This window comes from Myxine glutinosa, chromosome 3, assembly GCF_964187855.1.
Source record: "Myxine glutinosa chromosome 3, kmMyxGlut1.1, whole genome shotgun sequence".
In the NCBI taxonomy this organism is placed as follows: Eukaryota; Metazoa; Chordata; class Myxini; order Myxiniformes; family Myxinidae; genus Myxine; species Myxine glutinosa.
This window is the reverse complement of record NC_136263.1, coordinates 189,881,195-189,908,110: the sequence shown is the minus strand read 5'-3', so window position 1 is coordinate 189,908,110 and position 26,916 is coordinate 189,881,195. Positions and strand designations below refer to the sequence as shown.

General features: G+C 44.6%; 1 protein-coding gene across 2 annotated transcripts in view; it reads left to right on the top strand.

The window, feature by feature from the left end:
* Positions 1-26,916, top strand: part of LOC137422946 (formin-binding protein 1-like) — an 80,062-nt gene that overhangs the window by 47,015 nt on the left and 6,131 nt on the right. The window contains exons 7-13 of one of the 2 annotated variants that reach the window (XM_068109625.2): positions 2,768-2,896; positions 4,023-4,169; positions 10,163-10,411; positions 10,600-10,706; positions 10,802-10,934; positions 14,943-15,040; positions 24,579-24,632. In XM_068109625.2, coding sequence (XP_067965726.2) covers positions 2,768-2,896; positions 4,023-4,169; positions 10,163-10,411; positions 10,600-10,706; positions 10,802-10,934; positions 14,943-15,040; positions 24,579-24,632 — 917 coding nt within the window. The remainder of the gene's footprint in view (positions 1-2,767; positions 2,897-4,022; positions 4,170-10,162; positions 10,412-10,599; positions 10,707-10,801; positions 10,935-14,942; positions 15,041-24,578; positions 24,633-26,916) is intronic. The other variant, XM_068109626.2, reaches the window with a different exon arrangement.

The following is a 26,916-nucleotide window of genomic DNA, read 5'->3' as shown; positions in this document are numbered from 1 at the left end:
CAAAGTTCCGCATTTTGACCAAAGATTGGCATTCATCAAAAGTGCTGGACTTTGAGTCTTTATCTTTGTTTTGGGGTTGGTGGGGAGGAAGGGGAGATGTTCTGCCCCTTCATTCCAATATACAGTATGAGGGTATTGTGATGAGTCACTACTCCAGCATGGTGTGCTACTTTGATAGCTTTCATTCAACCAGGGTAGAACTTAAGAAGTTGACGAGGATACGGCACACAATGACCCACTCTTTACAAATTATATTGTGAGATCTATTGGCCAAGAAAAAGTCGTTTCACAAGGATTCCTGTGTCTAAGTTGCCGTCTTAATTTTTTTTTATTGCCATTTTCGATAATATCCTCCAGAAGTGCTCATTAGAGCTCACATTCTTGCCCACAGCACTGTTGTTACTCCTCAGTCACATTTGCTCCACGGCTAGGATACGGCGGCCGTACCCCCCCTAAATTGACAGAAACGTGCGGCGGCCGCAGAGTTTCTGAGGTGGCCTCAGGGTGGCCCTAGGGCGTATGGCTATCTTTTACAGGCCGTAGGGGTCGCCGTGGAATTATAGCACGGAGTTATAACTTTTTTCATTTCTAGGTCGGCCGTAGCAATTCGACAAGCAGTAGCCATGACAACTGTAAGTGCTGTTATACATATGAAAAAGAACTGGTATATATACCCACTCGTTACCGTCCGTCTGGCCGCACGTTCGCCTTAGGGCCCCCTGCGGTCGCCTTGCGGGCACCTTGAGGCTACCTTACGTCTGCCTTGAAAATTCTATGGCCGCCGCAGGGATGCCCTAAGGTCACCGTGCGACATCAAATCAAAGACCGTACGGACCCCCACGTTTTCGGTCTCCACAATTTCTAAATACCCCGTGCGGCTACCCGAAAAATAAAAACATATGTGACTGCTACATTGTGTGACCGTGGAAATACTGTGGCCGCCCTATAATTGCTAGTGGCCGTAGATTTTTTAGACCCTACGGCCGCCGAGCCAAATGTGACTGAAGCATTAAGCTCATCTTTATATTTTGCTAAAACAAAGAATAACTGTTCTCGAAACCCCATCAGTTTTTGTTTAACCAAAATTACTTTTTTTCCCAGGTGGGTCGCAATGACTCCAAGTTTCATTACAAATGACCCACATGGCAGTAACCAAGTTAACTATTCACCATTTAAATTGCTTAAGCTAGTAACCAAGTTAACTATTTTACATTTAAGTTACATTAACTTGTAACCATGTTAGTCAAAGAGTTAACTAGTAACTATGTTAACTCTTTTCCATTTGAATTGCATCAACCAGTGACATAGTTAACTAGTAATCAAGTAGTTAACTAGTAAACAAGTTGACTATTAGACACCCTGTATATGCTTCATAAACTATAACCAAGTTAACTATTTTCCATTTAAATTGCATTAACTTGTAACTAAGTTTGTCAACTAGTAACCAAGTAGTTAACTAGTAACCAAGTTAACTATTTTCCATTTAAATTGCATTTACTAGTAACTTAGTAACTAAGTTAGTCACCTAGTAACCAAGTTGTTAATTAGCAACACACACACACAACAACAGACAACAGGCATTTTAAGGCCATTTTCCCTGCTAGAGCAGGGGTGTTGTTAACTAGCAACAATGTTAACTATTTTCCATTTAAATTGCATCAACCAGTAACACAGTTAACTAGTAATGAAGTAGTTAACTAGTAACCAAGTTAACTATTCAACACCTTGTATATGCTTCATAAACTTTTTTTTTTTTTAAATACTCGACCAAATCCAACAATTTTCATGTTGCCTATGGGTACCCCAAGTATTGTTTCTGTCTTCGGGAGGTAGTGTCCGTCTGTAGGGTCGCTGTGCTTGAACAATTGAATTTCTATTTGTAAAGTACAGTTCGACAGCTGCAGCATATTCTTGATCTGTCCATCTATTCATGGTAACTCTCCAGGGTTAGAGCATCAATCTGGAAAAAAAAATCGCATTGTTAGACATTAGCATTTACAAAATATTCAAAATCAAAATCACTGCAGTACTTTTGGGACACCCTGTATAACTTGAAAATGGGGTAAATTAGAAAGCTGCCCACATATTAAAATTAAAGAAAATACCTCGATAAGCAAAATGTCACTGAGTAAATCTGTAAATGTGAGCAATGGGGGCAGTGGCCTAAAGTCCTCAACAAAGGGCAACATTTGATGCAATAAAATGCAACTGCTCGTTGGAATTGCTGACTGCTCTTAAATATTTCTGATGTATTTTGGGTTAGCAAGTAACACTTGGGCTACTTCTTACTTATCACTCTTACTCATTTGGGCTTCTACTCACTTGTGCAGAACTTAGGCCAGTGAGGGAAAAATGGTTTTGTCTCTATTACCTTTAGTAACACTGCATCCGACATCCAGGAAGAGGTAACGGGATGACACACAGTTTCCGCAGACATGATCCCACCTGCTCCTGGGTACTGCGAACAGGTCTCTATGGCTTAGGCAGTGTCTCACCTGGGCCAAATGGACTCCAGAGACAGGATTCCACTTGCTCACGGGGTCCACAAAAATGTCCTGGTGGTCCGGGTGGGATCCACATAAGGGGTTTCATCTGTTTTTGGGTTGGCTTTAGCATTGAAAATGTGGATTTTTGTGTTAAGCATGTGATCTTGTGACTGTAATGTAATTTTTTGCACTGCAGTGTCATTGGACAGGATGTCTGTTACATTGCTATGCGTAACATCTGATGGAGATAGTAATTGACAGTGGTGTGTATGCGACAATAGGCACGCAATAACTCATCTGCCCGTCAAAAGATGGCAGAGGACAGCAGGAGGGACTACATTTCGAATGTCCGCAAGTTCAACGAGGAGCAGGATCATCACTATCGGAATGCTATGCCGCATGTCTTCCAGGTATAACCATATGACGATGTTGTTGCATTCAATCTGAGATACATAGTAGAGCTTCAATGTAGTGGGTGAGCCTACAAGCAGGGTAGTTTGCATGAAGACAGCCAAGCCAGTTTAAATAAAGTAGGTGGAGTAGGTAGAGCTGATCAGTCTAATGAGGTACGGTCGGACCCCGACATTCACGGTCCCAACATTCGCGGGTGCGGTTCCGTGTATTCTCAGTTGAGAAAATGACGAGATGAGACATTTTGGAAATCACAATGAGAATTACATGAATCCACAATTTCAGGGCTGAACCAGGAAACCGAAAAACAAGTGCAAGCCAATCATGTAATGTTGCTGCCAATCGTTGCAAATCTTTTAAATCCCCATATAAGAAAAAAATAGTCATATTTCCAAACTATGGTGAATCATCACCTTGTCATATTAATAAATGCTGCAATACTGGAAGCAAATAAAGCATGACGAGCAAATGTGAAGAAGAAACTGGGGAGGCTGCAGGTACTGGGCTGTTGCCTGGACACTTTGTCCAGTTCAATGGCAGTAAGTATCATGCCAGCACAATGGGAGCATCCCAAAAGCAGGCAAGCCTCATCGCCTATCCACTGCTCCCAATTGTTTATGGGAGGCGGAGCTTGATGACTTTGGATTTGTGAGGGGAGATGGGGAGAGTTGAGGACTTGACGTCACGTTTTACATTGCATGGATGTTCCGTGGGTATGCTGTGGCTCATCTATTTGAATAGAAATGCGGAGAGGGATGGGGTTGCACCACTGAGCTTTATAATATGGAGGAACTACCGGTCAATGAGAGTGTGCTTGCTGATGAGGCTACGCGGCCGCCATATTGGGACTCCCTACGAACCCACAGTTCCATAGTAAACAACGTGGACAAACCATCTCAGATTAACAGGTTTTTAAATAGACTGAGTTTTTTTTTTATCAGAATTTTTCATGTTGTGGCGATTACCAAGATCGTGGTGGTGACCAATTTTTTTTCAGCAAACCAGTGATCCAGTTATATTTATATCAGTGGGTTGCACTGGCTTAATGTCCCCCTCCCCTAAATGTGAGGCCTTTTACATTCTCCTTTATTATGCTTTTCTTGTCGCACTGTTGTTCATCCCAAGCGCCTGCAAGCGATGGATGAGCAGAGGTCGACGGTGTTAAAGAAGGCCTTTGTTCGTGTGGCCGACGTACAACGTCAGCTCCTTCCGCTCCTGGAAAAAGAGATTGACAAGTCATTCGTGGCAGCAGAAGCTGTCAATGAGAGACAGGTGAAGACATTTGAGAGATTAAAGTGAGACCGGTGGGTGAATAAGTTAGTGAGTTGAAGTGCAGTGAAGCTGGTGATGTACCCACATACCAGACCCTATCTGATGGAAGCAGCCATTTATATTTGTTTTTGTTTGCTCATTTATGCCTTCCGGTCCCTCGAGCGACGAGGCTTGCTTCGATCTCTCCACGGCATCAAAGTTTGAGTGTTTTCCCGTTCGTTTCTTTGTCAAATTTCCGCTGCGTATTTTGTTGTGTATGTGTTATTGTGTGTTTCTATTTGGTTTTGGTTTTGTAGTTGTTGCAAATTTGTGTGTAATTAGTCGTTTCTTTGTTCGCGCCTCGTGCGGCCTGATGTCTCGTGCGGCCTCCTCGTCTCGACTTGTACCCCGCCCCCTATATCTCGTTTGTTCTTTCACCTCTGCTCCTGCTTTCTCAAATCCACGTTATCACTTAGAGACTTTTCCCAGATTGTTTTTCATGGTTTTGTTTAAATATTTATTTAAATATGTTTAAACCGCAGCCGTGATGCTGACGCCGCCCCCCCCCCAACCCCCAGAATTTACATGTTTTAAACGTTTCCCAGTGTGTACCCTGGATAAGAATAGGTACGCCGTATCCCTGCGTGTCGTAAGAGGCGACTAAGAGGGTTGGCGTCAGGAAGGGCATCCGGCCATAAAAACATTGCCTCGAAAAGAGAACCATGACAATTACAACTACATGTGGGCAGGGAACAGCCCGAAGTGGAGATCGGTTTCTGAGGTTTGGGACATGGAATGTAGGGACAATGACAGGGAGATCAGGAGAAGTGGTGGAAGTATTGGTCAGAAGAAGAGTGGACATATGTTGTGTGCAAGAGACGAGATGGAAGGGAAGTGGTGTGAGAATGGTGAAGGGTAGGCAGGGACAGAAATACAAGTTTGTGTGGCAAGGGTGCCTGGAGGGCGTGAATGGTGTTGGTGTCCTGTTTTCTGAGGAGTTTGTAGACAGTGTGGTGAGTGTGACTAGAGTGAGTGATAGGTTGATGATGGTGAAAATTATGATTGGAAAGCTCTTGGTGAACGTCATCTCGGGATATGCTCCGCAGGTTGGTCGAAGTGATGAAGAGAAGGACAAGTTCTGGTGTGCGATAGAGAAGCTGATGGAAAACGTGAAAGATGAGGAAGTTGTTGTGGTAGGAGGAGACCTAAATGGACATGTGAGAAGGAGTATGGATGGTTTTGACGGAGTTCATGGGGGTTACGGATATGGTGTGAGAAATGGAGAAGGTGAAAGGATTTTGGAGTTTGCTGATGGAGCTGATTTGTTGATTTGTAATACTCAGTTCCAGAAAGAGGATAATAAGCTTGTTACATACACGTCAGGTGGGTCGACGACAACCGTTGACTACCTCATGGTGCGTAGGCGAGATAGGGGGCACCTCCGGGACACAAAGGTAATCCCGGGGGAGGAGGCTGTTTCACAGCACCACTTGGTTGTCTGCGACGTAAGGGTAAAAGGTGCGAGGAGAGCTCGGCGGGTGAAGTACCAACCGAGAATGAAGGTGTGGAGGTTGAAAGAGGTGACAGTAAGGGAGGCATTAAAAGAGAGGCTGAGTAGGGTCGAGGATGATGTGGTTGAGCTTGAAAGTGGTTGGATGTCAATGAAAGCTAGTCTGTAGGGAGCCATTGGTGAGGTATGTGGATGGACAAAAGGACCACCGAGGCACTCGGAAACATGGTGGTGGGATGATGAAGTTGGAAAGAGGATTGACGAGAAGAGGAAGAAGTTCAAGGAGTGGCAGAAGGTGAAGGGTACGGGAGCAGAAACAGCAGAGCATGAAAGTTATAAGGCAGCCAGGAAGGCTGCAAAGAAAGAGGTAGCAAAGGCGCAGGAGGCATGTAGGAAAATGTTCGGAGAATGCTTGGATTCGGAAGAGGGTCAGAAAGCAGTATTCAGGATTGCAAAGCAGATAGCGAAAGAGAGGTGTGATGTGATGGGGGTGAGTTGCTTGAAGGATGAAGTGGGACAAATCGTTGTCGACCCAGATGGAATTAAAGGAAGATGGAAAAGATATATGGAAATGCTGTTGAATACAGAGAATGAATGGGATGGCAACATAGAGAGTAACCCAGTTTTAGGACCGGCAGAGAAGATAACTGAGAAGGAAGTTGAGGAAGCGATAAAAGCAATGAAGGGTAGAAAAGCGGGAGGGCCGACGGGAGTTGTGGGAGATATGTTGAAGGCAGCAGGAAGTTGGGGTGTGAAGAGAATGACAGAGATCTGTAATCTGGTGGTGAAAGAAGGCCGCATTCCAGTGGTTGGGAACTGAGTACCCTCGTCCCTCTATACAAGGGGAAAGGTGACCCTCTGGAGTGTGGCTCGTACCGAGCGATAAAGTTATTAGAGCATGGAATGAAGGTATTGGAAAGGGTGTTGGAGAGGAGGATAAGGAAGAAAGTGAAGATCGACGAAATGCAGTTTGGATTCATGCCAGGAAGAGGAACGACAGACGCGCTTTTCATTGTGAGGCAGTTGCAGGAGAAGTACATGGAGAAGAGGAAGAAGTTGTTTCTTGGGTTTGTTGATCTGGAGAAAGCATTCGATCGGGTTCCACGCAAAGTATTGACATGGGCATTGAGGAAGTTAGGAGTGGAGGAATGGTTGATCAGAGTAGTGATGGCAATGTACAAAAGAGCACGCACAGCTGTAAGGACGAAGGACGGGAACAGTGGTGAGTTTGAGGTGAAGGTGGGAGTGCATCAGGGGTCGGTACTAAGTCCACTACTATTTGTAGCTGTGATGGAGGTGCTGGCTCAGAACGTAAAGGAGGGTTTACCGTGGGAGTTGTATGCAGATGATCTGGTGTTGATTGCGGAAAGTATGGATGGACTGAAGGAAAAGATGAACACGTGGAAGGAATGTATGGAGACAAAAGGTCTGAAGGTGAATATCGGAAAGACGAAGGTGATGGAAAGTGGTAAAGCATGTGCTGAGGTGGAAAGAACTGGGAAGTGGCCCTGTGCTGTGTGTAGGAAGGGTGTCGGAGTGAACTCCATTCATTGTACAATGTGCGCTGAGTGGGTTCATCAAAAATGTAGTGGTCTGAGAGGGTCATTAACCAGTGTGGCAGCTACGTTCAAATGTAAGGTGTGCACAGAGGGAGCTGCAGATGGAGGAAATGTTGAGTTGGATCTTGGAGACGGCGTGAAGCTGGAAGGTGTGAAAACATTTTGCTACCTCGGAGACATGCTGAATGGAGAAGGTGGATCAGACTCGGCAATGGTTGCTCGAGTGAGATGTGCATGGAAGAAGTTTTGGGAATTGAGTGGCTTGCTGATGATGAGGGGAGTGTCGTTGAAGCTGAAGGGAAAGGTGTATGCTGCATGTGTGAGAAGTGTTATGATTTATGGGAGTGAGACATGGGTAATGAACGTAGAGCAGCAACGAAGGTTGGAAAGGGTGGAAATGCGAATGGTTCGACGGATGTGCGGAGTATCGTTGAGAGAGAGGAAGACAAATGATGAATTGCGAAAGATGATGGGAATAGAGCCTGTGATTGATGCTGTGAAGAGGAACAGGTTGAGATGGTTTGGTCATGTGTTGAGGAAGGATGAAAGTGACTGGTTGAGAAGAGTGATGGAAATGAATGTAGAAGGAAGTAGAAGACGGGGAAGACCGAGAAAGACTTGGCTAAAGATGGTGGAAGAAGAAATGTGGGCAAGGGGGTTAACAAGGAGAGATGCAGAAAATAGGGCAAAATGGAGAAGATCGTCATGGGGACCGCAAGGCTAACCCCCGCTCTAGCAGGGAAAATGGCCTTTAAAATGCATGTTGTGTTGTTGTATTTATGCCTCAACGTAAATGATTTTACATGAATGGAATATTTATGATGACATTTCATTTGATGCTAGTGTATAACCCTTGATTTGAGTTGGTGGGTGTCACGTCTGAGTTTCAACACAATAACCAGACGACCAAGAGACGGGGTTCTTCCAAGGGCAGTACATTATTCAATGCAGAATCATACAGCGTAGTGAGCATTCAAAGGGGGCGCGGCCCACATGAAGAGTCAAGGCACCACCAAGGCCACACTTCCATATAATCTACATGCCTAAAACCAACAACGGAAGTGACTCAAGGAAAATCTGTAAATTAAAATAACCACTAGTTTGCAGCATTTGTTGATCTATAATAACAACTAACTGTTGTACTTGTACTAGTAATGCAACAACTTGGGTTTTCATCCTTGATTTCAGAAATGGATGCACTCTTGAATCGGTGCACTTTGCCACGGTCATGTCTCAGGCCTGGTTTTCTTTTCCATTTTGTTGTGCTGCCGTTTCCCAACATTGCACTCATGAAATGATGTTGTTTGATTCCTTGTTATTTCCCATAATCAGTGCCTCTGTGTCTCTGTCTGTCTCTGTATATTTATTTTGATGTTTCTTTACTTACATTGACATGTCTGCGTTTGAAATGAAAAGGTTTGAAATGTTGAAAGTGACATTTTATTTATTTTTATTTAAATTTGCACTCAACAAGGCTGAAAGCCTCTAAATCTGAAGGGTTAGATAAAAAGACGAAGAGGAAAGACTGCCAAACCTTAACACAATATTCAAACGAGAAAACCTCTTCACAGGCCCACTATGCAAGAGGAGGTAAATAGGCCAGGCAGAAAAATAATTTTTCTTACCCCCATTGGGTGTTTTTTAGGAGGCACCACCTCCGCAATGGAAGGCCGTTGGCTCCCGAAGGTAGCTCATCCGCCCTTTGTCAGGTGTTGTTTTTAGTTCTGCAAGGGTGTCACAGTCACCATCCTCGCTAGCAAATCCAGTGGCGGTTGTCGGTTTAGTCGTTAACAATCTGACCATGCGGCAGCTAGCTTTGGTTACATGTTACTTGTGATTGGTGGTTGCCGGCAGGATAGTTTGGAGTTATGCACACTCGTCTCTGAGCTGTCTAGCCTGGAGTCAAATCTCTGTAAACTGTCACCTGCTGATTAACAGGCTTGGCGAGGCATCAGTGTTTTCCCTCCCTTTGATGAGCTTTAAACTGGCCGTCCCATCTACGAGCATTAGATGGTTCACATTAAATAGCCCACGGTGTCATTCGTATGCCCACGGTGTGCACAGAAGGAGCTGCAGATGGAGGAAATGTTGAGTTGGATCTTGGAGACGGCGTGAAGCTGGAAGGTGTGAAAACATTTTGCTACCTCGGAGACATGCTGAATTGAGAAGCTGGATCAGACTCGGCAACGGTTACTAGAGTGAGATGTGCATGGAAGAAATTTTGGGAACTGAGTGGCGAGCTGACGAGGAGGAGAGTGTCGTTGAAGCTGAAGGGAAAGGTGTATGCTGCATGTGTGAGAAGCGTTATGATTTATGGGAGCGAGACATGGGTAATGAACGTAGAGCAGCAACGAAGGTTGGAAAGGGTGGACATGCGAATGGTTCGGTGGATGTGCGGAGTATCGTTGAGAGAGAGGAAGACAAATGATGAATTGCGAAAGATGATGGGAATAGAGCCTGTGATGGATGCCGTGAAGAGAAACAGTTTGAGATGGTTTGGTCATGTGTTGAGGAAGGATGAAAGTGACTGGTTGAGAAGAGTGATGGAAATGAATGTAGAAGGAAGTAGAGGACGGGGAAGACCGAGAAAGACTTGGCTAAAGATGGTCGAAGAAGAAATGCGAGCAAGGGGGTTAACAAGGAGAGATGCAGAAAATAGGGCAAAATGGAGAAGATTGTCATGGGGACCGCAAGGCTAACCCCCGCTCTTGTCGGGAAAATGGCCTTAAAATGCCTGTTGTTGTTTGTTGTTGGTGTCCTTCGTAAAGAGCAGACGAGCTATCAGCGGCATCCTGGCCAAATTACAAACTCGGTTGGTAAGGCATCAGCAAACTACCCAGTATAACCCTTAAGAAACTGCTGCTGCAGCACCAATGCTCTGTAAAGAGGACGAATGATCCCTTCCTTGTCTCTTATTGTTCCTCGCTTTGTGCATTGTTTGGCAGGATGCAAATGTCGTGATTGATGTGTTCCACACTGGGCAGAGGATTCCCAAAGACATTGCCATAGAGGATGCCGCTCGGCCAGCCCGCTCATCACCTGAAGGTGACTCGGGTGGATACAGAGAACGGGGCCGCGGTACGCGAGATAGTGGAACAGGAAGAATTGCGGAAGGAAAGTCCAAATCGATGGAAGACCTTGGTAACTCGGTTGGTCGAGCAAAAGGACGACGACTTCCCTCAAAGATTGACAAGGTAAGGGTCTGTCTGGAATGTGGTTTGCCTTTCTACGGGAATGACACCTGATTTCAAGTTTAATTCCAAACTGCCTTAAAACTACAATAAAAAAATTCATTAATCAATCAGGTTGCTTGGTGTTTAAAAATTGATGACAAAGACCTCAGGTGTAAAGCAGGTTGTTTGGCTCACACGATTGTGTGCAGGTCAGTATTGAAAGCGTGATGGACCTTCCACCCCATAAACGCAGACAGTTCCTCCAGCAGCAGATCGACAATGCTTCACGTGACCTTCAGCATCTTACGGATGAAAGGTGAGGAAATGATAAATTTTTGGAATCGGTTTTTATTTTTGAATTTTTGTTGGTTTAATTGGAATCAAAACACCTCTGCCATTCGACTGAAACAGGGATGGTCTCATGCGATTACGGGATGCCTATTCAGCGACTTTGGGTGTTGGTGATCCACACACCGTGGATCCTCAACTTCAAATTGTGCAGCAGAAAATAATCAAACTCCAGCATTGGATGCGCAAGCAAGAGGTAAGTGTTTGATCGAATCTTTTTGAGAAAGATGTTTCCTTTCATGTATTTGTGGACAAAAAACGCTAAAGGAAGCAGAGTGTCGGTTAAGTTCTTTCCAGCAAAACAACCAATCACAGTTGTGCATGACAAAGATATTTGATTAACATATTTTTTAGCAAATGCCATCCATTGAGATTATTTGGAGCGAATTGTCAAGTTTTTTTTTTTTAACTTTCCCACTTAATAATCTTGTATTTAATATTTCCTGTTAGGCCGTGAGTACAGCTTCTCCTGGTAATGTCTCTCGGGGGGGCTGCTGCCGTGGCTTGCTTTTGTGAAACATGACGTGTTCGCATTTTGGGAAATCATGGATAGGATGCAGCTGCCTCAGCAGGAATGATGGGTGCGTCAAAAAAAAAAAAAAGAAGGATGCTAAGGAATTGATTGAGATCACGCATTGTAATTGTTTTTCATATTTACCCTCATCAGAGGAAAAGGTATTGCATTTGGGTCCTTTTGTTTGTTGCTTGCGAAAATCGAAGATTTGTCAAGTATATTTGTTGGTCTCGTGCATTATTATTTGGCAAAAAAAATAAAAATGTTTGACAAGCATGTTGATCACGTGTGTGTGTGTGTGTGTGTGTGTGTGTGTGTGTGTGTGTGTGTGTGTGTGTGTGTGTGTGTGTGTGTGTGTGTGTGTGTGTGTGTGTGTGTGTGTGTGTGTGTGTGTGTGTGTGTGTGTGTGTGTGTGTGTGTTACTTGGCAAAAAAAAAAAATGTTTGCAAGTACAGTCACGTGAAAAAGTAAGTACACCCGATGTAAAGTTTTGACTTTTTCAACATATTTCAACATTCAGCTATTTGATCTTCATTTCAACAATATTGATAGATAAAGGTGATATAATATAACAAATATTTTTTGGTCGTAGGTCGTAAATTTTTTACGGTCGTAAAATTTTGGTAAAACCAAAAGATTTTGGTCATAAATTTTTTTTCGTCGTAGGCAACGTGTGGCCCTGAATGGATTTCTCTCATCTTCCCTTCCTATTCTGGCTTGAGTTCCCCAAGGTAGTGTTCTGGGCCCTGTGCTATTTCTGGTCTTCATCAATGACCTCTCCGACTCTCTGGAAAATCCTCTCTATCTCTTTGCTGATGACTCCACTATCTGCCGCTCCATTCCTCATCCCTCAGATCGGCAGTCTGCAGCCTTCTCACTCTCTGCAGACCTGGACAAAATCACAGACTGGTCAAACAAGTGGAATATGTCTTTCAATCCTGACAAATCTCACACTCTTACAATGTCTCTCCGAAAGGACCGACTGGACAACCCTCCCATCTACTTTCTCAACAATCCTCTCCAAGAAGTTCTGTCGCTCAAGCTTTTGGGTCTCACTATCTGCCATGATCTTTCTTGGGAAAACCACATTTCCAAGCTGGCCTCCAAAGCCAGTCGCCGACTGGGCATCCTCCATCGTGCGAAGTCCTTCCTTGGCACACCTGAGCTCCTCACCACATACAAGGCTTTCATCCGCAGCTCAATGGAATACTGTTCCCCCCTCTGGGCTGGTGCTCCTGCCTCACACCTTGCTCGGCTTCACGCTGTTGAGGCCAAAGCTTTCAGAATCATTGGAATCTCCTGCGATGTAGTCAACTCCGAGGGCCTTTCACTCACTCACCGCAGGCAGGTTGGTGGTCTTTCTGTCTTCTACCGACTCCTCTCCGGCCTTGCTCCCCCAGCTCTCTCTGTGCTCTGTCCCCCCAATATTCCTTCAGGTCACACAAGATCTGCCTGCAACCCTCTTATGGTTAAACTGCCAAAGTCTGGGCTCTCTGCTCACCTTCACTCTTTCATTCCCCTTTTCTCCCGCCTCTGGAACAAACTCCCCCACTCCCTTCAATCCCACTCCTCCCTCCAGGTCTTTAAAACAGCTGTTCACCACCATCTCTTATCTTCCCCCATCGAAAACCTTGATCTTTTCTACCCCCGGTAATTCACCCCAGAGTCCTTGCAGTGTTCATATGTTTTATTCCTCTCCCACCTCCCCCCAAGTCCTCCCGATGTCCCTGCTCTCAAATGTTGTGTTTGTGTCCTTCCCCCTCTCTCCCCATCTTGTCTGCCGCTCCCCTTGTTTTTTGTGTTTTGTGTGTCGGTTTGTCTTTTTGTGTGATTAATGTTAGCTCTTTCACGAGTCTCGATCTTGTATACAAAAAAAAAAAAAAAAAATATCATGAAACATTTACATTTTGTAGTCCATTGTATAATTTAAATAAACATAAATGCAAATTTCACATGTGGAAAAAGTAAGTACACCCCTACAGTTATGACTACTTCATATACCTAAAATTCGAATCAGGTGCACCAGGTCAGGTGCAAATGATTAGAACATCGTTAGAGAGTATCTTAGAGGAACCTGTCTTATTTAAACCTCAGACATTTAGTTTGGTTTGCTCTTTGTTGTTGAAGTGTGTGGCATCACCATGCCTAGATCAAAAGAGCTCTCTGATGCCTTCAGAAAGAAGGTTATAGATGCCTATGTGTCTGGGAAGGGATTTAAAATGATCTCCAAACAATTGGAAATCAATCATTCGACTGTCCGGAAGATCATCTACAAGTGGAGAAGATTCCAAACAACTGCCAACTTGTTCAGGCCAGGCCGCACCAGCAAGTTCAGCCCGAGAGCAGACCACAAGATGCTGAAAGTCTCTAAGAACCCCAGAATGTCATAACGGGACCTACAGGTAGCTCTTGCCACTGTTGATGTCAAAGTGCACGAGTCTACCATTATAAAGAGGCTGCACAAATTTGATCTACATGGGAGGTGTGCCAGGAGGAAACCTTTGCTGTTCAGAAAGAACACCAGGGCAAGACTAAAGTTTGCCAATGAACACCTAGGCAAAGACCAGCACTTCTGGAACAATGTGCTCTGGACATAGGAGTCAAAGGTAGAGCTATTTGGCCACAGTACCAGAAGACATGTTTGGCAAAAACCAAAGACAGCATTTGACCACAACAACCTGATACCAACTGTAAAGCATGGTGGTGGAAATATTATGGTTTGGGGCAGCTTTGCTGCATCAGGGCCTGGGCAGCTCACCATCATAGAATCCACTATGAATTCTTCATTGTACCAGAGGGTGCTTGAGGATAATGTGAGGCCATCTGTCGGAAAGTTGAAGATCAACCGAAGGTGGACCTTGCAACATGACAATGACCCTAAACATACCAGTAAATCCACCAAGGAATGGCTGAAAAGAAAGAAATGGAGGGTTCTGGAATGGCCAAGTCAAAGCCCGGATCTAAATCCCATCAAGATGTTGTGGAGGGATTTGAAACGAGCTGTGCATGCAAGAAACCCCTCAAACATCGCACAGCTGAAATAATTCTGCATGGAGGAGTAGGCAAAAATTTCTCCCAGTCGATGTTAGAGACTGGTAGACAGTTATAAGAAACGCCTACTTGAGGTTGTTTCTGCCAAAGGGGGCAATGCCACCTGTTGGAGCCAAGGGTGTATTTACTATTTCCACATGCGAAATTTGCATTTATAGAGTGGCAATCCTGAATGGGTCATCACTCCGATGTTGGGTATTCAGCTGACAATGCAGGGATTTGGAATTTGGCCAGGGTGCCGGCAATAGCTCACCAACTCTTCACACAAGACGCCATGGGATCTTCAATGTCCACAACTGCAAGCAGATGGGATGCCCAGTTTAATGTCTATCCAAAGGATGCCACATACTGATGAATACCCTGCCTGTGAAACACCAGCGTGATGGTTTATAATTGGGCTGAGATTCGATTCAAACACAGGATATACAGCTCAGGTGAGTGCCCATACCTCTAGGCTATTCTGCCAGCCAAGGTGGTCCTTGCATATGTGTAATTGCCTCACATTGGGTAAGGTGATTTTGTTTATGTATGCAATTTAGAACCTTGTGATTGTATTTATATTCTTTGTCGCTCAACAATAACAATTGTATTCATCAAGTACACATACTTGTCACCTTTCTCTTGATCTTCCTCTTCTAGGGGTACCTGTCTGAATGTGGCGATGAGTCGTCAATTCGTGGTTCGGGCCGCAGGGTCAGCGGATCTGACTTGGGTGAAGATTATCGAGGAGAACAACGGTATTCACACCTATTCCCAAATGCAAATGCAGAGAACTTGTGCGTCCTTTTAGGAATTCTCATCCATATTATATGGGATGTTAATTATAAAAATTGCCCCTCTGAGTGCGGTGAGATTATAATAACTAAGATTATAATAAGATTATAATAATAGTTAATTATGATTATAAAAATTAATCTCCAGATTGTTATTCTCCTTAGGGAATAACTTCATGGATTAGAATCTTCCAGTACTTATCAGTGGTAAGGGTGCCATCAATTTTACGTAAATTACCAATAATCATTGAGATGTAGCCGCAAACAATATATTGGCTGTCTAACTTTCTTCACATTCCGTCTATTATATCGCAAAATGTCATTTGTTTCACCAAAAAACTCCAAGTGGATTGTTCAGTAACATAGCATAAGTCTGCAGGTCTGTTATTGGCCGTTATTTTAGTCAAATGCCATTTAAACCTGGTTTTCTTACATCCTCGAAAGATTATGGTAAACGTCTCACAAATGAGCACAGAACAGTTCTAAAGTTCAACTCTACTGACTGACATTGTGGACCCATCGCTTGGAGAGATTCTGTGCTTAAAGGATCAAAACCTTGGTGATGAACAGAGCCCAGCTGATCTGCATGGTTATAAAATTGGTCTCAGTCAGTTAATTGGTTTCAATGTAATATATTGGATTGTGCATCCTAATGCATCGAGAGCATGCATGCAACCGTCGTTATACGGCAACTCGGAAGGAAAAGAAGGGACCACCTTAAGAGGCCATTTTTCCCCGCAGAGCAGGGGTTGGCCTTTTTTGGGCACTGTGGTCCCCTTTTTGAAGCAATGTTTTACAGCCTGATGCCTTTCCTGCCGCCAACCCTGTTAGTCGCCTCTTGCGACACACAGGGAATTACCAGTGAACTGGTACTCAATTTGCCGACCTCGGAAGGATGACAGGCTGAGTCAACCCCTCTGGTGTTCATTCAGCTCATAGACCGGGATTCAAACCCAGGGTCCGAGGGGGGGGGGCATCCATCATTATACGGCGACTTGATTATTTGGGTTTCTTGATTATTTCCTCTGGTAATATTGCTGGCTCACTGTTCATCTTAGGTTGGCTTGGTTTTTGAGGCATCTCAATTTTCCCCAAAAAAACACTCGATTATATGGAATTTCGCTAACGTATAAATTAGCGAACCTATTACATGAAATTCGCTTTCATGGATTTTTGAATCTCTCAATTATTATTTTTTTTGGAAGGAAATTACAACAATACAAGATGTGTTGTTCTGTCCTCGCGTACATTTTTTACTGCTCCTGGTCGTTTGGCACACTTTTTGTACTGCACTCGTTTTCCGTCTTTTTCGTGCCGCTCAAGGTCCTCCCTCACCCCCCCCCCCCCCACCCTTCTTCCCACGCCTCCTCCCCCCAAGCCCTCTCCCTCCCACAGATCTCCCGATGTCGCTGCTCTCAAATGTTGTACTTGTGTGCTTCCCCCTCTCCCCATCTGGTCTCCCGCTCCCTTTATTTTGTCGTATGTGTCCGTTTGTTTTTTTGTGTCATTAATGTTAGCTCTTACACGAGCCTCAATCTTGTATCCCCCAAAAAATAATAAAAAAGTCATCGAGTTGATCACGCTTGTTATGGTGCTGTGCACGATTCCCCCCATTTTCAACGTTCTTCCTTCAGTAAAAGTACATCCAGATGTTTGAAAAAATGCCATTTAGTACAAGTGATAGCGGAAGTGCAGAGAGAGACCGTGATGTAATTACCTTGAATGTAAAATTAGATGCGTTAAGGCGGTTCAAAGCAGGGAACCAATCGCCAACTAGAATGGCACTGGGTAGAGCACATACCTCAACCAGGCTGAACAGTTTACGTTTTGTATCCCACTGATAGGCCGGTTTAACCTGAACCAAAATCGAATCATTTCGTCCTTGTCACACACCCAACATGTCCACCAACTTTTGGCCGAATCTGTACATAACCTTTTGAGGTATCTTGTTTCAGACAAACAGACAGGGGTGAAAATGTAACCTCTGTCTACCTTTGGTGACTGTGATTATCTATACTAGGGCATGCCCGTACTATATATATATCTAAAATTATATCCCCCCCCTCTATTTACATGAAATGGTTTGGTCCAAAGCGAACGGCTTGCGAGTACGGTGACAATCCCCCCCCTCTATTTACATGAAATGGTTTGGTCCAAAGCGAACGGCTTGCGAGTACGGTGACAATCCCCCCCCTCTATTTACATGAAATGGTTTGGTCCAAAGCGAACGGCTTGCGGAGTTTGGTAAAGAAATCGCCATAGCGTGCACAAACGCGCAGGAAAGCGAAAGAATCGCAAATTAGTTTTAATTAGTTTTAAAACATAGTTTAACGCCAACATAGCGGCAACATAGTTTGCCAACGGGAAATAAATGAATACGCTCTCAAATGTGCCGTCCGAGGCAGAGTCTGTTCGCCACGTTCGGCACACGTGATAGCTCGCTGCTCTCTGATTGGTTGAATCGTTTTTTGGACATAGCTCGGTAACTACTTCTCCGATTAATATGAAACCTTGAAAAGGCACATCCTCAGGTCCCCAGCAATATACCTGGCAAGTTTCAAGTATATCGGACCCGTGGTTGTCGAGAAACAGCGGTCACAGACAGACACACAGAGATTACTGGCATTATAGATAGATATTAAAGGAGCAGCAGTTTTCTGTCTGTCACGCACGTCATTACGGCGTATGACAACTGACTCCAATAATCTGCCATTTTTATTTTCATGCAGTTCAGATGAAACACGTCGTCTAACCTGTCTTATCCATAATCGCCATGATGCCCTTCCTTTGCATTTTCCATTCAGTGTAAAACACAAACAAAGCGATCGTTAAAATGACCATCAAATATCGAAAGCATAAGCGCCACGGGCCTTCCAACGACACAGTTCTATTCAAACTGCACTGCAATGCAGGACTTTCAAGATTAGGTACGAATGCAAAATGAGGCCGTGTGTGTGTGTGTGTGTGTGTGTGTGTGTGTGTGTGTGTGTGTGTGTGTGTGTGTGTGTGTGTGTGTGTGTGTGTGTGTGTGTGTGTGTGTGTGTGTGTGTGTGTGTGTGTGTGTGCGCGTGTGTGCGTGCGCATGTGCTTATGGTGACGCGTTTCCACTCGGGCACTTTTAAGCTGCCGTTGGAATCACAAAATCTGTGATTCAAATGGTCTTTTAAATATAATTTTCAGCATTTAGATGAAAGAGTGGAAATTTCAGAATGGTTCAACATAATGTCTGGACTGTTCTTGAATGCAAATCGGACTCATGGAAGTATAGAAATAAGAGAAATATCCGTGGATGAGATTAGATTAGTTGAGTATGTACCATTTTCTGTTCATATAATTATCGTCCGGCGGCAATGGTTATAAGTTTTTTTTTTTTTTTTTTTTTTTTTTTTTTTTTTTTTTTTTTTTTTTTTTTTTTTTTTTGTATACAAGATCGAGGCTCGTGAAAGAGCGAAAATTAATCACACAGAAAGACAAACAGACACATAAAACAAATAACATCGGGAGCGGTAGACAAGATGGGGAGAGAGGGGGAAGGACACAAACACAACATTTGAGAGCAGGGACCGAGAGACATGGAGACATCGAGAAGACATCGAGACAAGTTATAACAAATACACGACAACTATCGGGGGCGGCAACTCTTGGGGACGCCTCTTTGCGGTGGATGCAAGTCGGGGGCCAACAGTCCTTATGGCAAAAACTCGCGGCAATGTGTTACCCCCCAATGCAAGTCGGGGGCCAAAATGTGTTGCACTTGAAGGTTGCTTTGCTTTCACCCTTCTGTGCAGTTCATCCCAAACCAGCTCGATGGGGTTTAAGTCTGGAGACTGTGCTTGGCCATTCCATGATTTGAAGCCTACCGTCTTGTTCTTTTCCTCGAAGGTAGTTTTGACATAGCCTGGAGGTGTGTTTAGGGTCATTATCTTGCTGTAGGATGAACCCCTGACCAATTAGGTGTCTACCGGAGGGTATTGCATGGCGCTGCAAAATGCTGTGGTAGCCCTTTTGGTTCAGGGTGCCAGTCACTCTGTGCAAGTCGCCGACTCTTGATCCAGCAAAAGAGCCCCAGACCATCACGCTTCCTCCTCCATGTTTGACAGTTGGTGTCACACACTGAGGAACCAACCTTTTGCCTACTCGACGGCGTACAAAAACCCTGCGTGATGAACCAAAGATTTCAAATTTTGATTCATCGGTCCTTAAGACATTCTTCCAGTCTTCAGTAGTCCACTGGTGGTGCTTCATGGCCCAGGCAAGCCTCTTTTTCTTATTTTGCCATCTTAGCAATGGCTTTCTTACTGCCACTCAACCTGTCAAACCTGCAGCTCGAAGTCTTCTCTTCACAGTTGAAACTGACTTGCTTACTTCGACCAGTGTTAAGCTGTGCTTGAAGCTGTTGTCCTGTGAGCCGCCTATCACGCAAACTGTTGACTCTCAGAAACTTGTCTGATTCTGTTGTGGCTTTGGGTCTGCCAGACCTCTTCCTGTGAGAGTTTCCTCCAGTTGTCCAAATAATGCTTCAGAGGGTGTAATAACAGTCTGTTCCAGTACTGCTTTTATCCAGACAGGGGGTTTGTAATCAAGTAATCAGCAGAGGTTGGGACACCTGTAGGAATTGTTTGCATCAACTTTCAAGTCTTAATTTACTTACATTGCTGCAGAACAGCTGTAAGTTGTTAACCCATTACTTGTTCCCTGAATAAGGCCTTTTTTTTTTTACAATATAACTATGCCATTTACATTATTTTCCCGTTTTTGCTAACCTAAACTTTTTTTTTAACCTCGAGCAGTTTACTGCTTACCTTTGGTCCATTTCAGGCTATTCACTGGACTTGAATTGCTTAAATTTCAATAAAAACTGGAAAAATTGAGGTGTTCTAAAACTCTTGACCAGTCGTGTATACGAACGGACGCTTCTCCTTTCACCAAAAGATGCAAAAATCTAGTATATTTTCTCTTGTTTCCACAGAACTAAACAAGAAAAATCTATAGTTAGAACTGCACTCAACCCACATAGCTCCAACTCCCCCCCCCCCCCCCCCTCCAAACAACCCCCTCCTCCACATGCTTAATACTAAATATCATAATTTTAAACTTATCCTGTGTATCGACAAGCCCCACATATTACCTTGCCATTGGTGTTAAGAAGCACAAAGGTTTGTTTTGAAGATGCCATCTACGGCCTTTTACAGCTCTCATCGCCGGGAGTTTTTGCCATAAGGACTGTAACATATCAACGCTTTGGACGAGTTGATCAGGAGGTACTCAAACTGTTTCATTGTGCAGAGGCACATCGCATCCTCACAGGTATGCTTGCAAGTACTTTCGGCTTGCAAGTACTTGCAAGTACTTGCAAACTCAGTTTAAAGGTTTTTTTTCGTCGTTTCATTCTACAATCCTTATTTGGGAGAAATTCAAGATTTGTCCCAGCCACCCTGATTTACTACTGTTACTTGAGCTTACTACACATCCGTGCCTAGCAATCTGGGCAGAAATGCGTCGGAAAGAAGAGTAATCAAGAATGATAAATAAAATGCTAAGAGGCCTGTAGTTTAAATGTGCAGAGTTTTATTGAAATTGGAGCCTTTTTCCAAAACATTAAATATAAATGGGTTCAGTCTTTTTGGGATACCATGTATAATATTGCTTTGGCAAGATTGGATAGATTTCAATTTTGGAGATCAAAGATAAAATATTGTTGCAGATCTCCCGAAGCCCGTTCCCGTTACAAAGGGGGGATTAAACCCCCCTTTTCCCCCCTGGGTCTTCGTGTCCATGAGGCCGAATCGCCACTTCCGGAGCAAGCGTGAAAAAGGGTATCGGGTCAACGTCGCACGTACCTTTAACCCACGCTGCCACGAAAGCGGGGACCGAACCTCGCACAAGCCACGCTTAATCGAGTACGCCCGAGCGGTATGCGTATCACGTGACTCGTGCCGTTACTTTTATGGAACCCGATTCGAGCGGTTCTAGTCGTACCATGCGAGGCCAATCAATGGAAGGGACGGGAACGGTCAAATAAGAGGAATAACACGATTTATTATTTAAGTACAATGATTCGCAGAAGGAAAGGGGACACAGAGCAGAAACTTAATCAATCGTAACTTATACCCAGACACAGAGCCCACTCACACACAAGGGGAGAAGAAGAGAAGAAGTTCGCGCGCCAAACACGCTTTACCGTCGGTCGCTCCGGGGCACCTCGCCCGGCGTGGCTCTCTGGGGGGTCACGGCACGTATGCAGGAGAAGGCAGGCAGGAGGAGATCGCGCGTCTGTGGCCCGGCACGGGTCGTCTTCTCGAGCACGGTTAATACAGCGCAGAGCGCAGGCCACGGGGCAAGTTCGTGTACAATCACGATAACCGGCAATTCAATGCACTCGTTCTGCAGCGTGTTCTCATGCGTTCTCAAGCTCAACTCAACTCCACTCACTCTCACAGGGGCTCCGACTCAACTGAACTGACGTGCAACTCTCTTGAACTCATCTCATCTGACTCCAACTGAACTGAGTTGGGCGGCTCAGAGCAGGGTTTTATGGCTCCGCCCCGGCCTTACTCGAATGTTCAAAACCCCACCTCTCATCGTCGTGGTTAGCCACTCCCCTCGAGCCCTGATTGGCGGCTCATTGCTTACCGGCCACTCCCTCCTGCAGCGCCTCCCTTCGGCCTCGCCAGACTTGTTCAGACCTGCCACGTGCCATGGCCAAAAGACCGCCCTACTCACTGGCCTGCTCAACGCAAAAACTAACACAGGAAAGGACTACGCTTACATTCACTAAGAAATAACTGAACTATCGCGAGGCTTCATGTTGTGGTGTGTCTACCTACGAGGGGAATTATCCTTTATTCCAAAACCACAACAATATTATTGTGTTGTGTAATCATAATGCTTAATGGTTTGCTTTTTCTTATGTTGTCCTGGCTGTTGTGCACCGCTCCTTTCCTATTCCATCTCCAGGAGCTGCATGATGTCACCGCCGGGCACTGAAGGGGGCCCGGCGATGACGCGCGCTGAAAGGGAATACTCGGTTTTCATTCCATTTGTTTTGTTGTTTTTGTTTTCCTTTCTTGTTTGTTTGTTTTCTTGTTTGTCCCAGTGGTATCTCAGCCATCCTTTGAGCTAGGAAGTTGAAATTTGGCCACAATAGTGAGCACGTGCTTTGGCAAAAACGGTATTTTTTTTGTATTTTTGATTAATCCATTCATTATTATCGATTTATTAAGTATTTATTTATTTTATTTCTCATCTGTGCGATATCTCACGCACCTTTTGAGCAAGGAAGCTGATATTTTGGCATGACAATGACCAAGTGATTTGGCTGCAAAGGTTATTTTTGATCTATTCATTAATCAATTCATCGATTATTTATTGATTAATCAATTAATATATATATTTTTCGATTAATTATTTTTTTATTTTTCAAATTGTTATAGCTTCAAATGACACACTGGTGGTTTAGGTATGCTTTTAGCCAATTGATTAAGAAATTAATTATTTTAATATTATTTATTTTAATTATGCAATTCATCAATGATAGTACACCTCTCCCTCCCAATACCGTCTCTATGTGCTGCATGATGGGATCACCAGGAGCCAAAGGCTCCCCAGCCATGCTGTGCGCTCGATGATACGTTATTTATTTATTTGGCATGGGGCCGGTGAACTTTTTTTTTTTACGCTTTTTTTTTTCCCGTTTTTTTTTTTTTTGTATACAAGATCGAGGCTCGTGTAAGAGCTAATATTAATCACAAAAAAACAAACTGACATGTAAAACATATGATAAAGGGAGCGGGTGACAAGATGGGGAGAGAGAGGGAAACACACAAGTACAACAGTAGAGAACATCGACATCGGGAGATCTGTGGGAGTGAGAGGGCTTGGGGGAGGGGGGGGGGAGGTTGGGAGGGGACATGGGAAGGGCGGGGGGGGAGGGGCAGTACAAAACACATGGACACTGCTAGGACTTCCAGGAAAGAAGTCGGTATTTCAAAAAAAGTGGATCTGGGGTGAATTAACGGGGGTAGAACAGCTCAAGGTTTTGGATGGGGGAAGATAAGAGATGGTGGTGAACAGCTGTTTTAAAGTTGTGGATGGAGGAGTGGGATTGAAGAGAGTGAGGGAGTTTGTTACAGAGGTGGGAGGAGAGAGGAGCGGGAGATTCCAATGATTCTGAAAGCTTTGGTTTCAACAGCTTGAAGCTGAGCTAGGTGTGAGGCAGGAGCACCAGCCCAGAGGGGAGAGCAGTATTCCATTAAGCTGTGGATGAAAGCCTTGTATGTGGTGAGGACCTCAGGTGTGCCAAGGAAGGACTTCGCATGATGGAGGATGCCCAGTCGGCGACTGGCTTTGGAGGCCAGATTTGAAATGTGGTTTTCCCAGGAAAGATCATGGCAGATCGTGAGACCCAATAGCTTGAGTGACAGAACTTCTTGGAGAGGATTGTTCAGAAAGTGGATGGGAGGGTTGTCGTTCTCCAGTCGGTCTTTTCAGAGAGACATAGTAAGAGTGTGAGATTTGTCAGGATTGAAAGACATGTTCTACTTGTTTGACCAGTCTGTGATTTTGTCCAGGTCTGCAGAGAGCAAGGAGGCTGCAGACTGCCGATCAGAGGGATGAGGAATGGAGCGGCAGAGAGTGGAGTCATCAGCAAAGAGATAGAGAGGATTTTCCAGAGAGTCGGAAAGATCATTGATGAAGATCAGAAAAAGCACATGGCCCAGAACACTGCCTTGGGGAACTCCAGCCTGAACAGGAAGGGGAGATGAGAGAAATCCATTCAGGGCCACACGTTGACGACGACCAGAGAGGAAGTCCACAAGCCATGCGTGGAGATTTCCATGGATATCATAGGAGGAGAGTTTGGTGAGCAGAGCGGGGTGCCAGACCGTATCGAAGGCACATGATATGTCAACGGAGACAGCTCTGATTTACTGTTTGGCATTAAGGACCTCCATCCATTGTTGAGACAGCAGAAGCAGCATGTCCAGAGTAGAGTGACCTGGTCTGAATACAAATTGATGATCAGAGATCAAGCCATTAGAGAAGAAGGATTTGATGTCAGAAGCGATGATTGATTCCATGACTTTGCTGATTATTGGGAGCAGGCTGATTGGTCTGTAGTTGCAAGGATCTGTTTTTGCACCTTTTTTGTGTAAAGCGGTAATGTTAGCTGATTTCCAAGCAGATGGAAGATGACATTGAGCAAAAGAAAGGGTAAAGAGAACATAAAGAGTGTGAGATAGAGCAGCAGAGTAGGATTTTAGGACCCGTGGGCTGATGCCGTCTGGTCCAGTTGCAGAATCAGAGTCGAGGTTTGACAAAAACTTCTCCACCTTGTCAGCAGAGAAGGACACAGAGTCCAGGAGCAGTTCGGTACGACTGGGTAAGGTGGGTACAAATGTGTCTTAACTTTGAATGTGTCTGTACTTGTTCACCCTCTAATCTGTTAAATTCATTCTCGTTGTCATTTCCTAATTTCCACCTCCCCCTCACTCCCTTTCAGGAATGGGAGACGAGGACCAGGTGTTTATGATGTGCAATCGGCTTTGCCAGAGAGGTGGGACAAAAATATTTTTCAAGGTTACTGCATTTTTTATTATTTTCGAAGAGATCGAAGACTCGTAGTGGAGCAACCACACACATGCACCGACAGAAAAAAATACACAAGACATAACACAGGACACAGCCAATGAGCTTTGCGGTAAGTTCCGTTACTACCCAGGGCATTCTGGGTACCAGTGATGCCACAACAATGGCATTGCCTTTCTCACCGCACTCAGCGGGGCATTTCCTGAGGAGGAATTTCTCTTCTCCATGGATGCTAACCTTTGGCGATTCTCCAGGCTCTATCCCTTTTAAATGCTAAATGTCGAGCAAGGAAGCAGTACGTACCATTTTTTTTAAAGTCCAATGTTATGACTCAGTCGGAATTGAAAAACTGCCAACCTGGAGTGGACTTAAGACTCTCTCTTTCTCTCGCTCTCGCTCACTGCTTTAATGCACGATATAAATCTGAATATTTTGATAAACATCACAGTCAGTCTTTCAAAGTGTGGGAATATAACTTTGATCTGGAGATATTACAATTTAACCCCCAATTCCCACAAGAACAGACGAGACGACGCTAAGTGGATACAATACAAGCAAATATAAATGCAATTAGATTAATGAACAGGATTAAATAATTAAATTGATATATGTGGGAAAATTGCAGGCCCAGACCAAGAATCGAACCCAGGCAACTCAGGTACAACCTTGCCCTCAGCCAATGATGCTACCCTACCGTACAAAATTATAAGACCAACATGACAAAATCTTACCCCAATCAAATATTGCATTCAGGCCAGCAATTGTTGCCTATTAAGCAAACTGCGCACCAGGCAGGCTGGTACAAATCTTGCCCTGGCTGTCAGACAGATCTCCTGCACCGAGTTAATTCATTATTTTTTTTTTTTTTTTTTCTTAGGTTTTTTTTTTCCTGTTTATTATTTATTTATCCTTCCATTTTCTTTTTGAAAGTATTGTTTTCTTTCTTTCTACCAACAAGAAGGCCAACATGTTGTCGTGTGACTACCCTTGATGAATACCGTAGGGTAGCACTGAAGGCCAAACGCAAGCTTTAACTCGGAGGCGATGATCAAATTGCGGACTTTATATATGCGGGGGAAGAAAGGGGAGGGGAAGATGAGCGTTTACCTGTTGTCCGCCGGCAGTCCCAAAGCCTGCAAAGAAAATAAACTCACACGAAACCGGATTTAAAATGTACAGGGGAAAATAACAAAAAGGGTTTATTAAACGGATTGCCAGTAATACAAAATAAAACACGTGATAATAAATAATGTTCCGAAATGGAGCGCTCCCTCACTAGACTTAGAAACACAGACGAAGGAAAGGATAACCTAGAAAATAATGCTGTGATTATTTAGTGCACTTATCTCAGATTGGCTGGTGTATCTCGTCAGAAATGGTGTCCGCCCCAAGCGCGCCGTCCGGATGCGTCTCTGTGCTTGGCGGGAAGGAAGGCCGCAGTCCGCTTGGTTCACCAGGCCGCACGCGCCGGCACGAAGCAGGCCTCACGGTCCGTCTCAAACGGCAGGCATGCAGCTTGCCTCTCAGCCGCATCGGTGAAACCCAGCTCATCATTTGTCAAAGGACCGCCGTCAGCAAGAGTCGAGGGCCAGAGGTGAGCGAGAGGCAGGTAGGAGAAGAAAGCGATAGGCCAGAACAGGGCGAGCGCGACCGTCAGGAACAAGAGGAAGGCGAAAGCGAGGAGAGAGAGAGGGAAAATGTCGGGTTATTTTAACGTCGGGTCGTGACGTCATTGGTGCATCTCCACCAATGCCCGCAGGCCACCACCACCTCGTCCAGCTCTCCACCAATCAGCGCGCCGCTTCTTGCTCCGCCCTTCTCTCTGCCAATCAACGAGTCCCTTCTTACTCCGGCCTTCTTGTTGGTCAACTCCCGCCCAATCACTGTCCGCCCAAGTGCGTCATCTGGGTTCCGGTTAGTTTTATTATTTAGTGTGGTTTCATTAACGGGCATTTCCTGCGCTACTGTCTATGGTGTGGTGCCATAAGGGACAAAGGATGTACATTACTGAGGTTTGACGAACAGGGGAATTAACATAATCCCTATACCTAGTTAACATGCCCCATTCCTCATAATGGGGACAAAGATACACCTTAATCCGACATTCGGCTAAACAAAACTTATTACATGATGATGGTTCTTACCCGACATCCGGAGCATGTTAATTTATACAAATCTACCTGGCAATGTACGAGAGAGCGCGCACAGCTGTAAGGACGAAGGACGGGAACAGTGGTGAGTTTGAGGTGAAG